A 20,172-nucleotide genomic window follows, 5' to 3' on the forward strand; every position below is an offset into this window, starting at 1 on the left:
CAGGCCATGCGGGTGCAGGGGCCCAAGGACTTGGGCCATCTTCTGCTTTTCCCAGCAGAGCTGAATCGGAAGTGGAGCAGCCGGGACTCGAACCGGTGTCCACATGGGATGCCGACATTGTAGCCGGCAGCTTAACCCGCTACGCCAGAGCGCCGGCCCCAGATTACTATTATTATTTTTTTAAAGGTGTCCCTGGCTGCAGAGTGGAGGATGGCTGTGGCAGAGGCCTGGGGGAAGCGACATAGACTCCCCGCAGAATTGTCCCGTGGGAGTCGGCGAGAACAAGGCTTGTCAGTGAGGCAGAGCCGCGGGAGCCTAAGAAGGCCTGGGCAAGGACTCCCTCTGTGTCCGTTCCTCCCGTGTAAAATGGGGAGGAAATCATGTGAGCGTTTGCATAGAAAACACAGCAATGCTGTCGTAATGGAAGAAATTGTGCTCATCACTGCGATCAGCTGACTCGACCCATTCCAAAGTAATTGTTTCTGCCTTGAATCCAGTAGTTAGTTTCTGGCTTTTGAAAGCCACGGCTTCTGCTTCGGCTTCGGCTCCTCCCTGCCTCTCAGCGCCTCGGGCAAGCTAGGCTGCCAACCACAGAGGGAGGACCCCGCGGTGAAGCCGCCTCCTCCTGCCGCGTGCTACTTCTCCTCCGCAACACCAGAGGGCGCCGTGGCCAGCTGCGTCCCCAGCCTGGCCACGGAGGTGGCGCTCTGGCCCGCGGCGGTCCGTCTTCTCCACGTGCGGACGCAGGATGGCGGCGGCGGCGGCGGTGGGTGTGCGCGCTCGGGGGTCCCCCCGAGCCCGCGGGAGGAGGCCGAGTCGGGGCTGGCGGGGCGGCGCGGCGGGGCTGATGACCGCCCGGCTTGTTGGCGCAGGAGGAGGCGGCGGCGCACGACGTGCAGCGGCTGCTGGTGCAGTTCCAGGATGAGAGCGGGCAGCTGCTGGGCGCCCCGTTCGACGTGCCCGTGGACATCACCCCGGACCGGCTGCAGCTTGTGTGCAACGCGCTGCTGGCCCAGGTGAGCGGCGGGCTTCCCGAGGTGGAATCCGCGCCCGTGGGGCCGCCTGCGGGGTTGTCCCGTTTGGTTGGTTTCTCGTCTCAGCCCTGAGTCCAGCAGGGATTAAATTACTGGCGTGTGCCGCGTGCTAGGGCGTTGGACTTGGAGCTCCCAAGTCTGTCAGACTCAGAACCCTGCTCTTAACCTTTCAACCGGGGGTCTCTGGCGGTGCTGCCCTCTGTTGTGGGGAGGTGGTGTGTGCGCTTGAAATCGCAGATCCTGGCCCCCGCCCCGGACCTGGGGGTGGGGGGCGTGAGTGTGTAGCAACGGTCTGCATGTTTCGCTAGTCCTTCGGATGTTTCTTAGGCAAATACAGCACGGCGTGAGAGTTGTCATTGCCAGCAGGAGGTTGAGCCAGCTACTAAGTTGCTCAGAGCCTCTGTTGTTTGATTGCTTTTTAAATCAAGTAAGGTTACTAGCATGTGCGAGATCCAGGTAAAGGATTTCACAGTGCATAACAGATGGCCCCCCTGCTGCTGGTGCTCAGTGGGTAGTGACAGGAGTATCCCAAGGGGAAGGAAGCCTCACTTCCCCACAGCCCCGGGGGCGACGGCACCTGCACCCTTCCACGGGGGTGTTGCCTTTACCTTGCCCCCCAGGAGGAGCCTCTGCCACTGGCTTTCTATGTCCACGATGCCGAGATCGTGTCCTCGCTGGGGAAGACGCTGGAGTCCCAGGCAGTGGAGACGGAGAAGGTGCTGGACATCATCTACCAGCCGCAGGCCATCTTCAGAGTCCGCGCCGTGACCCGCTGCACCAGCTCCTTAGAGGGGCACAGTGAAGCGGTCATTTCTGTGGCCTTCAGTCCCACAGGAAAGTAAGGACAGCCGCAGAATGGCGGAGGAGGATGTGGGGGGGCTCTGACTGCGATGGGCAGGGTCCCCCGGGGTTATGGTGAGGCATCGTGCTTTGGGCTCAGGTTGCAAGGAGGGGACTCCCCTAGTGGCGCTGTCCCCGGTCCAAGGATGCCTGCCGTTGATTTTGGGAGATTGGAGCTGCACACTCAGCTCTCCTCCTTTGTAGCTGTGTGGCTCGCACATCACGTAAGCTTTCTGGCTTCATGTTTACCCCTGTGCTATTGGGATTAATTTCCTCACTGGTTATAGCTGCAGGAGAGAAGAGGGGGAGGAGTAGCCTCCTGGGTCTTTTCCCAAATGGCACAATGTCATATTTCTCCTTCTTGGGGGAAGAGGGGAGAGGAAGGAGTCCAGTACCAGATTCCGTGCCACACCTGCCTTTATTTTTCCTTAAAGATGGTAAGGCAGACTTTATTCAAGGAGTCCCATGGCCACAGGACAGGGGCCCCGCACCAGGGACTTGCAGGGGAGGGGAGAGGTTGGAGCAGATTCTGTCCGCAGAAGGTAACTGAGGGAATTGCTCGCACGCGGGGTTGCAGGGTGGGCCCCACTGGTTGTCCTCTGCTCCAGCCATCAGGCGGCCTCTCCTTCCCCAGGTACCTGGCCAGCGGCTCTGGAGACACCACTGTGCGCTTCTGGGATCTCAGCACAGAGACACCACATTTCACATGCAAGGGTCAGTATGCAGTGGCTCTGCCAGCTCTCAGGGGGTCTTAGTGCAGTGGCTGCAGGCAGCTGGTCCACTCAGTGCATAGCTCCTGAGGAGGCCCAGAGCACATGGGAACCTTGGATGTGCAGTTGGCAGCTGCCTGTCCTAGTAGAGACAGGCCCCTGGTGTAGCGTCAGTGTGGTGCCATGGGAAGGAGCCGGTTGGCTGGTGACAGGGAGCCTGGCTCGAACCCGCCTCTGCCACAGTAGTTCTCACACTGTAGTGCGCATCAGAATCATCTGGGGCTTGTCAAAGTACAGACTGCTGGGTCCTTCCTCCGTCTGTGTCATTAGATCTGGAGTAGGGCCTGAGAACTTGCATTTATTTATTTATTTTTGTGAGAAAGCAGACTACCTTCAACTAGTTCATTCCCAAAATTTCCATGATGGCCAGGACTGGTCCAGGCCAGAGCCGAGAGTAAGGAATGCTAGGGGCCACCACGGTGGTGCAGTGAGCGAAGCTGCTGCCTGCAGCCCCAGCATCCCGTATCAGAGTGCCAATCTGAGTGCTAGCTGCTCCGCTTCTGATCTGGCTCTCTGCTGACGTGCCCAGGGAAAGCAGCAGACGATGGCCCGAGTACTTGGGCTCCTGCCACCCATGTGGGAAACCAAGATGGAATGCTGGGCTTCTGGCTTTGGTCTGGACCAGCCCCAGCCACTGTGGCCAGTTGGAGGGTGGACCAACAGATGGAAGATCTCCCTCCCTCCATCACTGAACCTTTCAAATAAAGACTTTTTTTTTTTTTAAGTGTTAATCTCAATCCAGGAATCCCATGCGAGTGACAGGGACCCAACCCCTTGAGTCAGCACCCCTGCCTCCCAGGGTCTGTGTTAGTGGGGAGCTGGAATCCAACCCAGACCCTCTGGTGTGAGACACAGGCCTCTGAAGTGGAGTCAATGCTAGGCCAATGCCGCCCCAGAGTCTGGGATTTTTTTTTTTTCTTTTTTTAGATTTATTTATTTATTTGAAAGGCAGAGTTACAGAGAGAGGTCTTCCATCTGCTGGTTCACTCCCCAAATGGCCACAATAGCTAGAGCTCGGCCAATCTGGAGCCAGGAGCCAGGAGCTTCTGGTGTTGTACCCGAAGTGTCCAATTCCCACCAATTAAGACCACCGGGAGCCGAGGCTGATGCAAGCACAAGAGTTTTATTTCAAACTCGAGTTTGGACCAATGTCCATACCAGGTGCAGCTGGGCTGGATCGGTGGCCCCTACAGTAAGGTCGTTAGGGTTTTTATACAGTTGAACAAACAAGTTCGGCTGTACAGCATCTGATAGTCTTATATTTTAAATTTATGCTTGTCGTTTTATGATTGGCTAAAGTTTAGGGTCCGAGCTGCTAGGGTGTAGTGCCAAACTGCAGGGTTTCGGGATGTTATCAGTCACCTTAACTGTCTGAAAAGATACCTGGAACTGCGTATTTCCCTGCTATCTGTTAATTGGCTGTTACTAGGAGAGTTTTTGTAATGGGAATTTTATTTTCTTTTTTAGGAGCTTTTGGCTTAGGGTTCAGGACCCGATCAGGCCTGAGTTACAAGATGGAGGCCTCGTCTAAAATAGCTGCGCCTTGATCCAGGCTCAGGTCTCTCACTGGGTCTTCCATGCAAGTGCAGGGGCCCAAGCATTTGGGGCATCCTCTGTTGCTTTCCCAGGCCATTAGTAGAGAGCTGGATTGGAAGTGGAGCAGCTGGGACTCTATTGTGTGCCCATATGGGTTGTGGTGCTGCAGGCGGAAGCTTAACCTACTACGCCACAGCGCCCGCCCCTCCAGAATCTGTTTTTAACAAGTTTCCAGATGCTGCTGCTGGTTGGGAACCACCCTGGGAGACACACTCCCTGGCTAAGCTTAGTCTGCGGAGGATGATAATTCCTGCTTTGCTCCACATCTTAGGGAAGATCGCAGTGGATGCTGTGTGTAAACGCTTCTTAGCATGTGTCACGTAGGGAATGATTCGAATGTGGCCGTGCTGTCTGCGAGAAGATACCTTGCTCTAGCACTCAGGATGTGTTCTCCCTTGGCCCAGAAAGCCGCCCCCTCCTTCTCTTGTGTTCTCCTCCTTTGTTCAGTGAATGGTTGAGGCGATGCACCCAGCACTGCTTGGCACTGGAATAAAGCCTGACAGGGTCTCTCCTTTCTCCTTTCCTAGGACACAGACACTGGGTCCTTAGCATAGCTTGGTCCCCAGATGGCAAGAAGCTGGCCTCCGGCTGCAAGAATGGCCAGGTAGGTGGTGGTCAGGATAACTAGGTAGGGGTTAGGGCTTCCTTCCTGGGGGACAATTCAGTCCCATTCTGGAATCTTCAGGGAGGGTCGGGTCTAGGGACAGCTTGGCAAGAGTTACTCAGTGAGCTGTGTCTTTCAGATTCTCCTGTGGGACCCCAGCACAGGGAAGCAGGTGGGCAGGGCCCTCGTCGGCCACAGCAAGTGGATCACAGGCCTGAGCTGGGAGCCCCTCCACGTGTGAGTGACACTGACTGAGGCCGGGCTGTGCCGGAGAGCCACGCTGTCCCTCTTCCTGTGCTGTGTGGAGAAGCCTTATGGGAGGGGATGGGAAGGGCGCCTGGCAGGTGGCAGGGAGGGTCTTCCACCTCCAGACTCATGTTGCTGTCCCGGGGGCCTGAGAACCACCTTGGGGCCAGGGGGCTGTCAAGTGCTTGTCCTGGCCTTTGAGTTGGGAATGACTGACTGGTGTTTCCAGAGCAAAGTGATGTCACATGTGCCTCTCCTCGCCAGGAACCCCGAGTGCCGCTATGTGGCCAGCAGCTCCAAGGACGGCAGCGTGCGGGTCTGGGACACAGCGGCGGGCCGCTGTGAGCGCATCCTGACGGGGCACACGCAGTCGGTCACCTGTCTCCGGTGGGGAGGGGACGGGCTCCTCTACTCTGCCTCCCAGGACCGCACCATCAAAGTCTGGAGGGCACATGACGTAAGAGCTGGGAGGGTTCAGAAGCCAATCACGGGCTGTGGGATGCTGGTACCGGGAGCCACATGGCTGTCAGTGTTTCCCAGATGTGTACTGGGAGCCCCGAAGGGACGGTGCTTTGGGGACAAGGGTGTGTGCGGCTGGGGCAGTACCACAGTGAGGGTTCCAGCATCCCCGCTGTAGGAAGTTCGTGTAGTTTTATCCAACTTACCATGTCCCAGACTTGCTGGACCGATGCCCCTGTACTCTGATGTGCTTCTCGTCTGTGAACGTGTTTTCAGAAGCACTGACTGGAGCCCAGAGGGGTGGTTTTTCGGTTAAGGCCACAGTGGTGAGTGAGGACACACTAGTCCCAGGGCACCTATGTCCTGGGCCTGGTGAGTGTGTGTGAGCGTCGGACCCCTCTCTCCTACCCTAGGGTGTGCTGTGCCGGACTCTGCAAGGCCACGGCCACTGGGTGAACACCATGGCGCTCAGCACTGACTACGCCCTGCGCACAGGGGCCTTCGAGCCGGCTGAGGCCACAGTTAATGCCCAAGACCTGCAGGGGTCCTGTGAGTTCAGCAGGAGAAAGGGGGAAGGCAGCTTGGGGAGGAGCCAGTTCTGTCACTTAATGGATGGGAGGGTTTGCTGTTCGTGTTGGGTTTTCTGATCAGCCTCATCCCTCACCCCCGTCTCTCCCCCCCCGCCCCATCCCTGACACAGTGCAGGAGTGGAAGGAGAGGGCGCTGAGTCGCTACAACCTTGTGCGGGTGAGTACCACGTGTGCCCCAGCCCCGTGGCAATGCTATGCAGACACTTGGCCTCTCCCTTCTGGCCGCCTGTTCTAACCAGCCTAGTGTGCAATCCTCAAATCGTAAATGTGCCAGGAGTCGCTTTATTTCACTTTTCTTGTTTTATTTGCTTATCTATTTGTTGTAAAATAAGTAAGGAACTTCTTTTTCATTTTATTTAGTTTATTAACTAACACATTCACATCTAGAGATCAAAGACTCCAGAAAGGTTGCCTGGAACTCCCATTTCTATTGCATAGCCAGGGTTTCTCCTGGAGGCATCCAGTGCTGCCAGCACCTTGTGTCTGCTTAGAGGTTTCCTGGGTATACATACATGTATATACGTATCACGTACAGATCTTCACACACATAGTACGTGTAGAAATGCCCCCCTGTTCTTAACACACTGCTCTGCCACGTAGTTGCTTTGCCATGCAATCATATAGCTTAGAAATCATACCAGTTGCACAGACTTGCCTGTTCCTTTTGAGCTGTGACTTGCCCATGGTCACGGGTGAGTGAGGAACTGGCCTAGGCCTCACTCTTAGCCCTGGCCTCTGTCCCTGTCAGTGATGTTGGCATCCCACTCTGGTCTGAGCCCACGTCTGATGTGGTGTGCCTTCTGCCTCCCTAGGGCCAGAGCCCCGAGAGGCTGGTGTCTGGCTCCGACGACTTCACCCTTTTCCTGTGGTCCCCAGCAGAGGACAAGAAGCCCCTTGCACGGATGACGGGACACCAGGCCCTCATCAACCAGGTGCTCTTCTCTCCAGACTCGCGCGTCGTGGCCAGCGCCTCCTTCGACAAGTCCATCAAGCTGTGGGATGGCAGGACGGGCAAGTGAGTGGGGCAAGGGCCGCTCCCTGCGAGGCCCCTTCCCAGCTCTGTGATCTTGGCAGGGGTTTGGGTCTTTGAGCCTGTTTCCTATTCCGTGTCCCGCAGACCCCTTCTTGGCTACACTGAGAGGATTAACAAGATGGCATACTTAGGACGGTTGCGAAGTGGGCGCTGACAGCACTCGTTCATCCCACGTTGAGGGGAGGGGCCGAGGAGCCAGGGATATGGTCGCGCTAGTGAGGGGAAGCGTAGGTAGGTTCGTGGCACAGACACCACCTGGGCCTCCTCGGTGTAGTCCATCAAGCGCAGTCCACGGACCAGCAGCCTCAGGGGCGTGAAGGAATTGCATTTTAATAAGGTTGCCTGGTGACAGCTGCTCATTTGAACTCGAGAAGCTCTGGTGTGGGAGTCGCAGTGTCCGCGGGCTCATGAGGTGGGGATCGAGGCCAGGGCCTGCACACGCAGAGAAAAGGAGCAAGGCATGCCCCTTTGGGGCCGAAAGAGAACCTGTGTGTCTGTCTGTGTTTTCACACAGCCATCCTTTGAGATGGGTAATCCAGTTCCTTTTTAAAAGAAGGAAACTTGGTCTCCAAGAGGTCTTGAAGCTGGTCCAGAGAGTCCCAGCTGGACTGCGTTGACCGGAACGTTCCAGGTGGGCCTGGCCGGCTGTCACTGCAGCCACCTGCCAGCAGCAGCTGCTGTGTGCGAGGGGTGTTGGGCAGATGGGCTAAGCAGGTGGCCACATTGGATTGTAAGGCACACAGTCGTGCAGGTATGGAGGCCTGGCAAGAGGCACCCTAGAATGAGCTCATTTGGAGAAGTTTTGCAAAACAGTTATGAGTGGTAATGATTAAGATGGTCTAGAATAGGAGCCACGTGGTGAGAGGCTGTAAAAGGTCCCCAGGGAAATTCTAACAGGCAGCCAAGGTTGAGTACCACTGCTGTGGGCCTGGGGGAGCTCTAGGGCACATGTGAAGCTCTAACACGCAGCCTCTCCCTGGCTCAGGTACCTGGCTTCCCTGCGTGGCCATGTGGCTGCCGTGTACCAGATTGCGTGGTCAGCGGACAGCCGGCTGCTGGTGAGCGGCAGCAGCGACAGCACGCTGAAGGTGTGGGATGTGAAGGCCCAGAAGCTGGCCACAGACCTGCCAGGCCATGCCGATGAGGTACGCCCCCCTGTGGGCAGGCGGGGGCTGGGACTGCAGCCCTGCCCTCTTCCCCACACCACTTCACTCTCCTTCTGCCTCTGGCAGGTGTATGCTGTCGACTGGAGCCCAGATGGCCAGAGAGTGGCCAGTGGTGGGAAGGACAAGTGCCTCCGGATGTGAGTGGGAATGGGGCGGTTGGTGTCCTCAAGTGGCGCCCTCTCCCCTTGGTGGTGTAGAATCCTGCGGGCCCCCCCGGGTGCTCAGACTGCCCTGAGGAGGTGTGGAGCCAGGATGTCGGTGGGCAAGGGGCGGTGCTGCAGCAGTCGCAGGGATTGAGGGGACCCTGGCAGGACATGCGCCCCTCTCTGGGGGACACATCCAGAGTCTTCCAGCATCAGGCAGTGTGAGTAGGGGTTCTGGGAGAGCCCTGGGCTTGAGTCCTGTGGCTTGAGCTGTCACGGAGACTTGGTGAACTGGTCCGTTGGGAATTATAAAACCTCCACAGACAGGAGGGTGAAAGGGAGCACACGGAGAGCCCTGAAGCGCCGTCGGTGGAGAGTCCTCGCTGCCGGGAGCCTGCCTGGGGAGGCGGGGCCCCTCCTGTGCGAGTGGCTGGAGCACAGAGGAGCCCGGGAGTGTAGGAGGCCCCTCTCACGCCCCTCCCCTTCTCCACAGATGGAGGAGATGAGAAGCCCTGCATCTCTCAGTCCTCCCTGGGCTCGGGCTCGGCCAGCTGCCTGCTCTGCAGAGAACACACCCTCCTCACCAGGGGTGACCTGCTGCCCGCCACAGAGCCTGCTGGCTCTCGCCACAGGTCCCCTGCCTGGGATACGGCTGGGGGCCCCTCTGGGTACCTGGCTGGCTAGCGCTGGCAGGGAGAGGGGAGGCTAGTCTCTGACGGGGCCTCGGCTGCTGCCCCTGCCTCCAGAGTGCCAGCTCTGGTCAGGGTCAAACTGCAGGTGTGTGACCAAATAAATAACTTCTATTTTGTGTGTTTGGGCTACAACTCCTTGTTCTAGAATCCCAGGCTCAGCCAGAGACTGTGCAAAATCTGGCCCACTCCCTTGCACTGGATGAGGCCAAAACCAAGCTGACCAGGAAGATGCCTTTCCTCCTTTTCCTTCGTGCCTCAGAGGTCAGTGTGACAGTGGCCAGAGGATAAGCCAGGGCTGTGCTGTCCACTACGGAAGGCACTGGCCACACGTGGCCATTTCTGTTAGCCAGAATTCAGCACGGAATCCTGGGGTCTCGGTCCTGCCAGAGGCTCCGGTACTGGATGGCACAGATAAAGGTTTCCTAGGGCAGGTGTTTGGAAGCTGTTTGGGAGGCCTGTGTCCCATATCTGAGTGCCTGTTTCAAGTCTCGGCTCCATTGGCCATCCCAGCTCCCTGCTAACGTGCACCCTGTGGGAAGCACAGGTGATGGCTCAAGCACTTGGGTCCCCACCACCCATGTGAGAGACCTGGATGGGGCCCCAGGCTAAGATCTCATTCTCTCTCCCTCCCTCTGCCTTTCAAATAAAGTGAAAATAAATAAATTTGTTTTATAAAAACAGATGTCATCATCACAGAGTTCTGCTGGGCCTCCCCGGCACTGGGCCAGGCTCAGGGTGGGGAGGACTCCCTCCATCGGGGGATGGGTGTGGTTTCAGAGCTGTTGCAGAATTGTGCTGTGGTGTGGTGGTTGGGAAGAAGGTTCTTTGTCTCGTGGGGAATCCTACCCAGCCTGCACCCTGCCTTCGCTTTGTGCCACATCCGATGCTAGCGTGGAGCCTGGTCCAATTTATTCAGGTTGGACTTCCAGACTGCCCTTACAGGAACCGCTGAGGGCCTGAAAGAGTCTCGCATCCCCGTGCTGTTGATGAGGAAACAGGCCAGGGAGCATCGGTGATCTGCCCCTGCCTTCTCACACAGTAAGATTCAGGATTCAGCCAGACCGTGCCCTAAAGTTTGTGCACTTGCACCACATCCTTCCAGCACTGGCATCTAGCTCTGAGTCTTTGGGCTGCCACCAGTTATCCACCAGTCTGCCCTGTACAAGTGTTTGATCTTTGAGTTCCAGTCTCTTCCTCTGGGGAAGGGGTGATGGCAGCATCCCATTACCCAGCCACCCCCTCACCTCCATCCCCCCGTGGACTCTTGGTCCTGCCAAGGACCAGGGCTGTCTGTGGCCTAAAGTGGAATTTCCAGAGGTTGGATGACCTGCAGTTCTTTAATGAGGAACCTGGACCCAGCCCAGATTTGGGGAAGGAGGGAATGTAACAGCTGTGGGCAGTGGCTGAGCCTGGCCTGAGGTGTCTCCAGGCAAATGGGGCCCCCATCTAGCCTCAGCCGCAGCCTGGAGTGGGGTTGTGGCACCACCAGGCCGGCAGGGTAGTCCGAGGTTCTCTGGCATGGTGCCGTGGTATAGTGCGTCTCATGTTCCTGAGGGCCCCAGGCTGAGGCTGAAGGAGGTGAGGGGTATCCTGTGGCCTCCCCTTAGTAGGGAAATAGGTGTTCCAGGTCTTCAAGTCTCCGCATCTCCTCCACCGTGATGGCCACGGTTTTCCGCTGGGGCTCCCGGCGTTGTACAGTGATCTGGATGGGGTTGTTCTCAGGAAAGCTGTTGAAGTCAGTGGCCACGGTTGCAAACTACAACGAAATGAGAAAACCCCTCAGGACCCCTTCCCATGTGGGAGCCTGGCTTTTTCCATCTCTGTCACCCCCTCTTGTCTGCCAGATGGGATCTTGGATGGCCTTACTCAACCCAGTCATTGCCGCAAGAGACAACCACAAGGAGGCGGGGCTTGTACCTGTACCTCCCCACCTGTGTGATGGTTCCTACCAAAGGGTTGTGTGTTCTCAGGCCTCCCCCCAAGGGCCCCTGCCCACTCCAGGCTGTTCACCTCTTCCTCCCCCTTTAGCCTCTTCCCTGTTTTCCTTGATGCCCTTGACTTCCTGGCCCACTCAAAATTTGCCAGCATTAAGTGGAGGAATCCAAAACCAAAGGTTTTGGAAGAGGAACATTAATGTGATGCTGACAGATAAGTTAGTTTGGATTAGAGAGGCTTCCTCCTTAAGCCTCCCAGGCAGGATATGGCTGCCTGCTGGCCCAGGCAGGAGGAGAGCCATGCAAGGGGATGCCTGGTTTCAGGCTTCTGACCTTGGACCTCGGGCCCCTCTTCTCCCAGGCTCACTTTGTAGGGCTTGCACCACTTCCCCACCCCAGCTGTATTGGCTGCACGGACGGTGAGGCAGTAACCGGTGTTGGGCTTCAGCTCCATCAGCTTGACCGTGGTGCCCAAGATCTTGTTGAAGATCCATGGGCGGTTCTTTGCCTTGGGTGAGTCATCGTCATCTGTTTTCTTGGCCACCTCTTGTAACAGCACCTGGTAGAAACTGACCTGCTGCTTGCCCAAGGCATAGGTCCAGGAAATCTAGGGCAAGAGAGAGCCCAAGGCTTCCTTAGACCCGGCACATCCTTCCTCACCTGCCCACTGCACAAGGGTCACAACACCCCGCTCCTGTCTCCTGCTCCTGGTGGGGTCCAGCCAGCTCTGGTGGAGGGGGGAAAGGCATTCCAACAGTGGCTGTGGAACCACGTGCCCCAAAGCAGGGGCTACACAGGCAATACCCCCACCGACTTGGGATGCACCCTCATTCCACATTTCTTCTCATTTCTTCTGTCAGCTGAGAGGGACCCTGGAGACCATCCTGTGCACCTTGTTCCTTGCAGATAGGGCCGTGGTCACGGCAATGGAGTGACAGAGCCAAGGTCCCAACCCGTGTCTCCAGGGTGCACACACTTTGTATTATGACGACGGTGGCCAGGCCTGGCCAGACATCTCGGGAGGTTCCATGACACTGCAGACTCCTGCTGCCCTGTGTCTGATCTCCCCTTCCAGGCCAGTGGTTCCCAGTGGGTTCTGATTGGTGGGTATCAGAATACCATAGACTTCTTGTGAGAAGTTAACATGGCCAGCCCCACCCCCACAATTCCCGTTCCAGAAGGTCCTGGAGCAGGGTGAGGTAAGGATTTCAATCTCAATAACAAGTTCAATTTCAATAACAAGTTGCCCTGTGGTACTGCTGTGTCATGGCCCACCTGGAAAGCTCGGTTTGAGAGACACCATTCTGGACCATCCAAGATCCGGGCTTCCAGATTTGTCTTCCAAGAGTACATCTATGAACTGGTAGAAGGTCTTGCACAAAGCTAAGGCCTACTGCCTACAGCAAAATCCATAGCCTGACACTGGGGACCCTCTGAGAAATGACCCCAAGCTGACTCTCCCCTCTGCTCCCCTTCCCATCCCCTAGGTCAGTGCAGATGGCCTGTGGGCCACCCTCCGGGAGCATCCGCATTCACCTGGGAATCTGTTAGCAATGTGCATCCTTGGGCCTCACCCCAGAACCTCCAGGGATGAAGCCCAGGACTCCTGACTTTAACAAGCGAGAGGTGACGGAGAGGTGACGGTGGGAACCTGAGCATCCAGAAGCGCTGGAATTGGGCTTGGGATCATTTCCTCTCGCACTTCCCCACCTGTAAGCCTTTGCAAGGGCCCGCCCCTCCACGGAGCGCCTTTCCTCCTCCATCTCTAGGTGTGTAAAGCCTCCTCCTGTGTCAGAAGGAGCCAGAAGCCACCAACCTCACACTGCAGCTGGAAAGGGATGTTTCCCTCTGAATTCCTGGAGGAATTTGATCAAACTTTTCCCTGCAGCATCGAGCCCTTTCTGCCTCGCTCCAGGGTTCTTTACAGACACACACTCTCTCTCCCTTCCTAAACCATGAACTTGAGGTCCATGTGCACACTGCCCACGGAGCTCAGCTCAGGGCCGGGCACAGGACGCCTCTGTGGGACTGCACAAACGAGGGAAACGCACCACAGCCGTGGAATCGCTGACCGTGTGCTCACAGATGAAAGGGGCCTCCGGCGTGTCCAGGACCACGGAGGACTCCGAGCGTGTAGAGGAGGTATCTGTGTCCAGCGCAGGGTTGTCTAGGTCCAGCAGGCCCCCAGGGGTCATTTGGGACTTGTAGGGGTGGGGGCAGAGGGCCAGGTCCCCCTTGTCTGTATTCTTGGCTATGGAGGGGAAGCTGAGTTTGTTCAGCTCGCCCTCTAGCATGCCTGCAAAGAAGCTGCTGTTGGGCTGGGTCACAGCCAGTTTGATGGGGTTCATTAAGGTGGACGACATGGGGGTGATGCTGGTGTCATCGGAGCTATATTCAGAATCTTCCGTTGGCATGGGCTTCCTGGAGCAGGAGGGGAGAGGGGAGTCACAAAAGGGAGGCCACCCCAGCCCATCCAGCCTGGGGCCTCCCCAGGGCATGCCTGGACCTGATTTGCCAGCATCCCCTGAGGCTCCTGAACAGCTGGGGACTCCCTCATGGATCTGCAGAAGAGCATCACACCCACCGGGGCATTGATGAGGAAAGCAGATGCTTGGTCCCCAGCCTCCAGTTGGGGTGGGACTGGGGAAGCTGCATCTTTAATAAGATCCTTAGGCCGGTGCTGTGGCTTAACAGGCTAATCCTCCGCCTAGCAGCACCAGCACACCGGGTTCTAGTCCCGGTTGGGGCACCGGATTCTATCCCGGTTGCCCCTCTTCCAGGCCAGCTCTCTGCTATGGCCCGGGAAGGCAGTGGAGGATGGCCCAAGTCCTTGGGCCCTGCAACTGCAAGGGAGACCAGGAGAAGCACCTGGCTCCTGGCTTCGGATCAGCAAGATGCGCCGTCCACAGCGGCCATTGGAGGGTGAACCAACGGCAAAAAGGAAGACCTTTCTCTCTGTCTCTCTCTCACTATCCACTCTGCCTGTCAAAAAAAAAAAAAAAAAAAAATCCTTAGAGGGTTCTGGAACAGGGGCTCTGAGAACCACAACCTGAGAAGTGCAGTTAACCTGTTACATCCTCCCTCTGAAGTGGGGTGAGGGGTGAGGGGCAAATACAAACCCTAGAAGGGGAGTGATAAGTCAAGCATTATGAATACCTATGCACTATCGTTTATTGTTTAATGTAATTACTAATATTTATTTACATTTTAACAACATTGATTAATATAAAATTAACAGTGAGGGGTGGCTGGCATTGTGGCACAACAGGTAAAGGAACCACCTGTGGCACCAGCATCTCGTATCAGAGAAGAACTGATTTGAGTCCTGACTGTTCCACTTCTGATCCAGCTCCCTGCTAATGCACCTGGGAAAGCAACAGAAGATGGCCCAAGTGCTTGGGCCTCTGTACCCACGTGGGAGACCCAGGTGGAATTCCAGGCTCCTGGCTTTGACTTGGCCCAACAAGAGCCATTGTGGCCATTTGGGAAGTGAACCAGCAGGTGGAAGACCTCTCGCTCTGTCTCTCCCTCCCTCTCATCACTCTGCCTTTCAAATAAATATAATAAGGCTTTAAAAAAGTTAACAGTAGGACAGAGAAATATTGGAGTGAATGCTCAAAACCTTTTCTATTTGGATTTTTTAAATTATGAACTACTTCTGGGGGGTGAGGACTTGTGTTGCAGCATGTTAAGCCACTGCTTGGGATAGCTGCATCCCATGTCAGAGCTCCTGGTCCAAGATCCGCTACTCCACACTTCTGATCCCGCTTCCTGCTAATGCACCTGGCAGGTCACAGGTGATGGCCCAAGTGCTTGGACTCCTGCCACCCACAGGGGAACCTCAATGGAGTTCTTGGCTTCTGCCTGGCCCAGCCCTGGCTGTTGCAGGCATTTAGGGAGTGAACCAGAAGATGGATGATCTCTCTCTCCTGTCACTCTGCCTTTCTAAAATGACTTTTATTAACATAGTATGAAATAGTCTAGACAGATACAAAGAGTATATTGAGCCTCCATTTACTTCTTATTCAGCTTCAGAAATAAAACCTTCTCAGTGTAGGTTATAATCCTCTTGGGATGTCTGCATCCCATACCGGAGTACCTAGGTTTGAGTCCCAGCTCCACCCCGATTCCAGCTTCCTGCTAGTGGGAACCCTGCCGACCACATAAGAGGCTAGGACTGAGCTTCACACTCCTGGCTTCAGCCTGGCCCAGCCCTGGCTATTGTGGGCATTTGGGAAGTGAACTAGTGGACAGAAGATCTCACTTGGTCTGTTTCAGTTTGTCTGTACCGCTCTGTCAATCTGAAAGTCTGGTTTCCAAGGTTTTGTTTTTGTTTTTTAACCTTGACCCAAAGTAAGAAACACATATTACATAGCAACTTGGTATACATAAATATACACCTATAACTAAAACAGATGTTTCAGGGACCGGTACTTGCTCCATGTGTGCTGTCCTCCGGGATTTCTGATTCTGTTTTACTTCATTTATCATACTGTCTGCACCACCTAGAAGGGTCTCCTGACCATTAACGGGTCATAATCCACAGCTCGTGCCTCCCTTACTCCGGCCCAGCCTCCCATTTCACGGTTGATTGATGGGCTAAGCTCTTCCTCCCTGAGTTCCAGCCCCCTTGACTCCTCCTGAAAACTCCTGAGCAGCCCAGGCCCCCTCTGCTAGCCCTTGGTGGACCTCTGGAACAATTTCCCCACCAAGACTCTTTGTAGGCTGCGGAAGTCTGGGTATTGATGTCGTTTTTGCTCAATTATCCCAGTGAAATCTACCTTTCAGACTCACTCACTGGAGATACTGGTGCTATGTGGGCCCAGGGGCCACCAGGTATTTCACAGCCGCCCCTGTCTTATTTGCCCTTGTTTGCAAAGGAAGGACTGAGTCCCTGGTGTTAATTAACCTGAGGCCATTGAGCTAAGGAGTATAACTTGAATTTGAACTTGAGCTCCTAGTTGAAGACTTCCACAAGGCTTGAGGTTTCTGAGTTTAGACAACCTGCTTACTTCAAGGTCTTGGACACTACTTCCCTCTTATGTAATCAAAACCAGCCACATAATTTACGGGGCCCAGTGCAAACTAAAGTGCTGAGCCATTTGTTCAAAACTTCTGAAGAATTTTAACACAGGGGCTGGTACTGTGGCGTAGCGGGCTAAGCCTCCGCCTGCAGCACTGGAATCCCATATGGGCACCGGTTCAAGTCCCGGTTGCTCTTCTTCCAGTCCAGCTCTCTGCCTGGGAAAGCAGCTGAAGATGGCCCAAGTTCTTGGGCCTGTGTGGGAGACCCAGAAGAAGCTCCTGGCTCTTGGCTTTGGATCGGCCCAGCTCTGGCCATTGTGGCCATTTAGGGAGTGAACCAGCAGATGGAAGACCTTTCTCTGTATCTATAACTCTACGTCTCAAATAAATAAATAAAATATTTATAAAAAGAATTTGAAGACAGTGACAACAGAGCATTAAACTTGGGGCAGTCCCCTCGTGAGCCCGACGCGGTGTGTGACTGCACAGGGCACGTCCCCGGGAGACTGCCTGCGTCTGATTCCCTCAGCCCAGCTTAGCTGGCACCACCCCCTCTGCATGGCTCACTCCTTCCCTGCCCTGGTGACACAGCTCACACTTCCCTCCCTCCGAGAAGCTGCCCTTCACTGCATCCTCTCCAAGGTATCGAAGCCTCCTGAGGCCCCCTGGTTCCTCGAGGCATCCATCATGGCACTCAGAGGCCTGGCCGTGTCATTCCAGTCCTGCTGACCACACCCCTGCCCCGACCCCACACACCAGCCTGGGAGCTCCCTGGAGGTGCTTTCAGCTCTGCTTCACTCCCAGGACCCAACCCAGGGCCTGACACCTGGCAGGGGAATGAAGTAAAGGAAACAGGGACTCATGGAGGAAGAGTAGCAAACCCCACACGGCGGGGGGTGGGTGGGCAGGCTATTGGGGAACACGATCAGGCAGACAAGGGTGCCAAAGGGGAGTGGTGCCAGGGTGGGTGGTGGTGAGGACAGTAGCCAGACAAAGCAGAAGAGGGAGCAGTGTCAACAAAACCCTGTCTAACCCAGGAAGGCTTCCTGGAGTGGGAGAGCCTTGTGCTGCAGGGACCAACTCTGGGCTCGGGAACACAGAGGTGCAACCCACACACGTGGTCTTTCCAGGGGACCTAGGGACTGGCCCAAGACAGACGAGAGGGTGCAGTTTCCTCTGGGCTCTCTCCCGGTCCCCCAGCCCCAGAGTCGCATCTTACACAAGATTGATGGTGTCTTCCTCCAAGAAGTTAACCAAGCTGCCTCTCGAGGAAAGTGGGAGTCCTTTGGTGGTGATGGTGCGGTTCATGGACTTGGGGTTCAGAAAGGGCTTCGGCAGCTGGTCGAGCGCACTCACGAGGTTGAGGTTTTCCTTCTTCAGCACGGCCTCCTCCCCATCTCCCACTTTACAGAGTGCTTCTGATGCCATCTGGTTGGTTTGGGACCACAGCCGTCACCATGCAGGACCACCGAGCTGGCAGGAAGCAGAGAGAAACTGCCGGGCCAGCAGACACACCGGAGGGGGTGCAATGGGCTGACTTCACAATCATCATAGGCTGTAACAATCAGGGGCCAGCCTGGCCCTGGGTTTGAGGCTCTCTGTGGTGCTGGCTGGGCCAAGGGCCAGAGCCACAGTTAGGGTGGAACCAGGCACGAACCACAGCATCCCTCAGGCTCTACCAATGCCCACAACAGCCAGGGCTGGGCCAGGCCGAGGCCAGGAGCTCCGAACTCCATCTGGGCTTCTCGTACGAGAGCGGCAGGGACCCAGTCATCGGAGCCATCACCCCCATTGTGTCCCCAGACGCCTGCCTCTGGGGATCCGTCTCTGAAGACCTCGGAACACTCACCTGTGCCTCACTGCGCAGCCCTGCAAGGAGACAGAGGATGAAAAAGGCGCCTGGGCGGGGAGGGAGGTGCCTGGGGCTGGGGAGGCTGGCGGTCCCGGACAGAGTCTCTGGGGGCGGGCGACTCTGGCTGCAGAGGCTGCTGCTCTCTGTCCTCAAACTGTAGGCGGCAAACCCCATTGGGTCGGGTGATGGCTCCCGGGTGCTCACAGCTCCCAGGGGAGGCCGCTCGGAACAGGGATACGAATAGCGCCTCCCTCTAGGTTTGTCCGAGTGCTCGGTAAAGTCATTTTCACGCTTCACCGAATCGCACGTGCGTGTGCGCGTGTTCCATATGCTCCAAGGTTTCGAGACAGAGAAGTGGGTGCCCCTGCGTGCTTATTCTAGAATCAGTTTGCTTTGAGTCCTTTTCATTGCCTGTCTCTCCTCATCAGCTCCCAGAGGGTAGAGGATCGTCCACGAGTTTACCATTTTTGTCCGAGGGCGGCCGTGGGCGCGGGGTGGGCGCGCAGGAACCGGACCGGGCTGGCGCGGCGCCAGGCGGCGGCTCGCGGACCGCGGGGCGGGTAGGACCTGCGGGCCCGAGGCTGCGGCGGCTCGCCCTGTGTGGCCAGCAGGTGGCGCTGCGGGCCTGGCCCACGCCGCGCGCGCGAGCCTGGAACCCGGAAGCGGCCGGAGGCGGGCGGGCCCTGGGCGCTGGACGGGCGGGTGGTCACCCCCGTCCCGCTACCCGCCCGCTCGGCGCGGCTCCTTGCCCTTTCCTCCCGCCACCAGCGCGTCAGGACCCGCTGCACCGAGGCGTGCGAGGGGCGTCTGAAGGGGGCTTTGCAGGGACGCTCTGTCCCGCGCCGGCGGGGAGGATGGGCGTGCTCAGGGTCGGCCTGTGCCCAGGCCTCAGCCCGGAGATGGTCCAGCTCCTGAGGAGCCGCGGCATCAGGACAGGTGACGGCGGGCGGGCGGGCGAGCGTTCCGGGAAGCCGCGGGGCCACCCCTCGCCCGCCACACGTCTTTCCACGCAGCCTCGGGCATGGGGCGGGGGGCGGGGGCGCCAAACCCTGGGGAGCGGTGTCGCGCTGGCCTTGGGAAGCCCCAGGCCCCCTCGCTGCCCGTCAGCTACAGGTGTTTTGTTTTCAGTGGTGGACCTGGCCTCCGCGGACCTGGAGGAGGTGGCCCAGAAGTCTGGCTTGTCTTACAAGGTGAGCTCAGGAGGAGCTCCGCGCTGCGAGCCTGGGTGGGCTTCCTCGCCCCTGCCCAGGGCAAAGGAGCAGAGGCTAGCCCCAGATTGACGAGGGGAGCCGGTGAGGCCCAGGGATGGTTGAGTTCCCGGCGAGCCAGTCTGAGCTGCTCTGGAGCCTGAGCTGACACCCCCCCCCCTCCCCACCACCTTGGCAGGCCCTGGTCGCCCTGCGGCGGGTGCTGCTGGCTCAGTTCTCGGCTTTCCCCATCAATGGCGCTGATCTCTACGAGGAACTCAAGAGCTCCACCGCCATCCTGTCCACGGGCATCGGGAGGTTCGTATGTGACCTGGGAAGCAGGTGGGCGGCTGAAGCTGCCTCTCAGCTCAGCCCTTGATGAGGGAGGCTGGAGAGAGCAGCTGCTTGGAAGCACTGTGACTGTGTGGGGGATGGGGACCGTCCTGAGCACTACCCGCTATGCTGGTGGACCCCACCCCACCCCACCCGACATCACCCCTTGCTGAGATCTACAAGATGTCGGTGTCTCCTTGATACTCAGCACATTGGACTGTCTCTTCTGTGGCCCCGCCTCCCATTTCACTTAAGGACAGCACTTTAGAAAAAAAAAAAAGATTTATTTATTTGAAAGGCAGAAAGTTACAGAGAGACAGAGGGAGAGATAGACAGAAGTGTTCCTTATGCTGGTTCACTCCCCAAAATGCCCCAGTGGCCAGAGCTGGGCCGATCCAAAGCCAGGAGCCTAGAGCTTCTTCCGAGTCTCCCATGCAGGTACAGGGGCCCAAGGACTTGGGCCACCTCCTACTGCTTTCCCAGGTCATAGCAGGGAGCTGGATGGGAAGTGGAGCAGGCAGGACTTGAACTGGCACCATGTGGGATGTCGACACTGCAGGCAGCAGCTTTATCTTCTACACCAGAGCGCCAGCCCCAAGGGCTAGCATTTGCTGAGTGCCTACACTCACATCTGTTCACCATAGGGTTATAAGCGATCTCATCAGGGA

At 57.0% G+C, this 20,172-nt stretch overlaps 3 protein-coding genes across 3 annotated transcripts in view; 2 read left to right on the forward strand and 1 right to left on the reverse strand.

Annotated features, from left to right (window-relative positions):
• The first annotated feature begins 748 nt into the window (after positions 1 to 748).
• NLE1 (notchless homolog 1) lies at positions 749 to 9,817 on the forward strand. Its single transcript, XM_062174753.1, has 13 exons — positions 749 to 766; positions 873 to 1,016; positions 1,655 to 1,872; positions 2,509 to 2,588; positions 4,768 to 4,844; positions 4,984 to 5,081; positions 5,355 to 5,547; positions 5,963 to 6,098; positions 6,250 to 6,296; positions 6,952 to 7,154; positions 8,158 to 8,317; positions 8,405 to 8,475; positions 8,975 to 9,817. Exons 1-13 carry the CDS (start codon positions 749 to 751, stop codon positions 8,985 to 8,987), a joined length of 1,458 nt encoding a protein of 485 aa, XP_062030737.1. The 3' UTR covers positions 8,988 to 9,817.
• A 959-nt stretch (positions 9,818 to 10,776) lies between these two features.
• Positions 10,777 to 17,560, reverse strand: FNDC8 (fibronectin type III domain containing 8). Its single transcript, XM_062215566.1, has 4 exons — positions 17,352 to 17,560; positions 13,159 to 13,528; positions 11,475 to 11,714; positions 10,777 to 10,929 (listed from the first exon to the last, which is right to left on the reverse strand). The coding sequence occupies exons 1-4, from the start codon at positions 17,558 to 17,560 to the stop codon at positions 10,777 to 10,779; spliced, it is 972 nt and encodes a 323-aa protein (XP_062071550.1).
• A 1,110-nt stretch (positions 17,561 to 18,670) lies between these two features.
• Positions 18,671 to 20,172, forward strand: part of RAD51D (RAD51 paralog D) — a 30,379-nt gene continuing 28,877 nt past the window's right edge. The window contains exons 1-3 of the mRNA XM_062216294.1: positions 18,671 to 18,920; positions 19,113 to 19,174; positions 19,371 to 19,489. Coding sequence (XP_062072278.1) covers positions 18,839 to 18,920; positions 19,113 to 19,174; positions 19,371 to 19,489 — 263 coding nt within the window. The 5' untranslated portion in view covers positions 18,671 to 18,838. The remainder of the gene's footprint in view (positions 18,921 to 19,112; positions 19,175 to 19,370; positions 19,490 to 20,172) is intronic.

The sequence above is a fragment of the Lepus europaeus genome, chromosome 18 (assembly GCF_033115175.1).
Source record: "Lepus europaeus isolate LE1 chromosome 18, mLepTim1.pri, whole genome shotgun sequence".
Taxonomy (NCBI): Eukaryota; Metazoa; Chordata; class Mammalia; order Lagomorpha; family Leporidae; genus Lepus; species Lepus europaeus.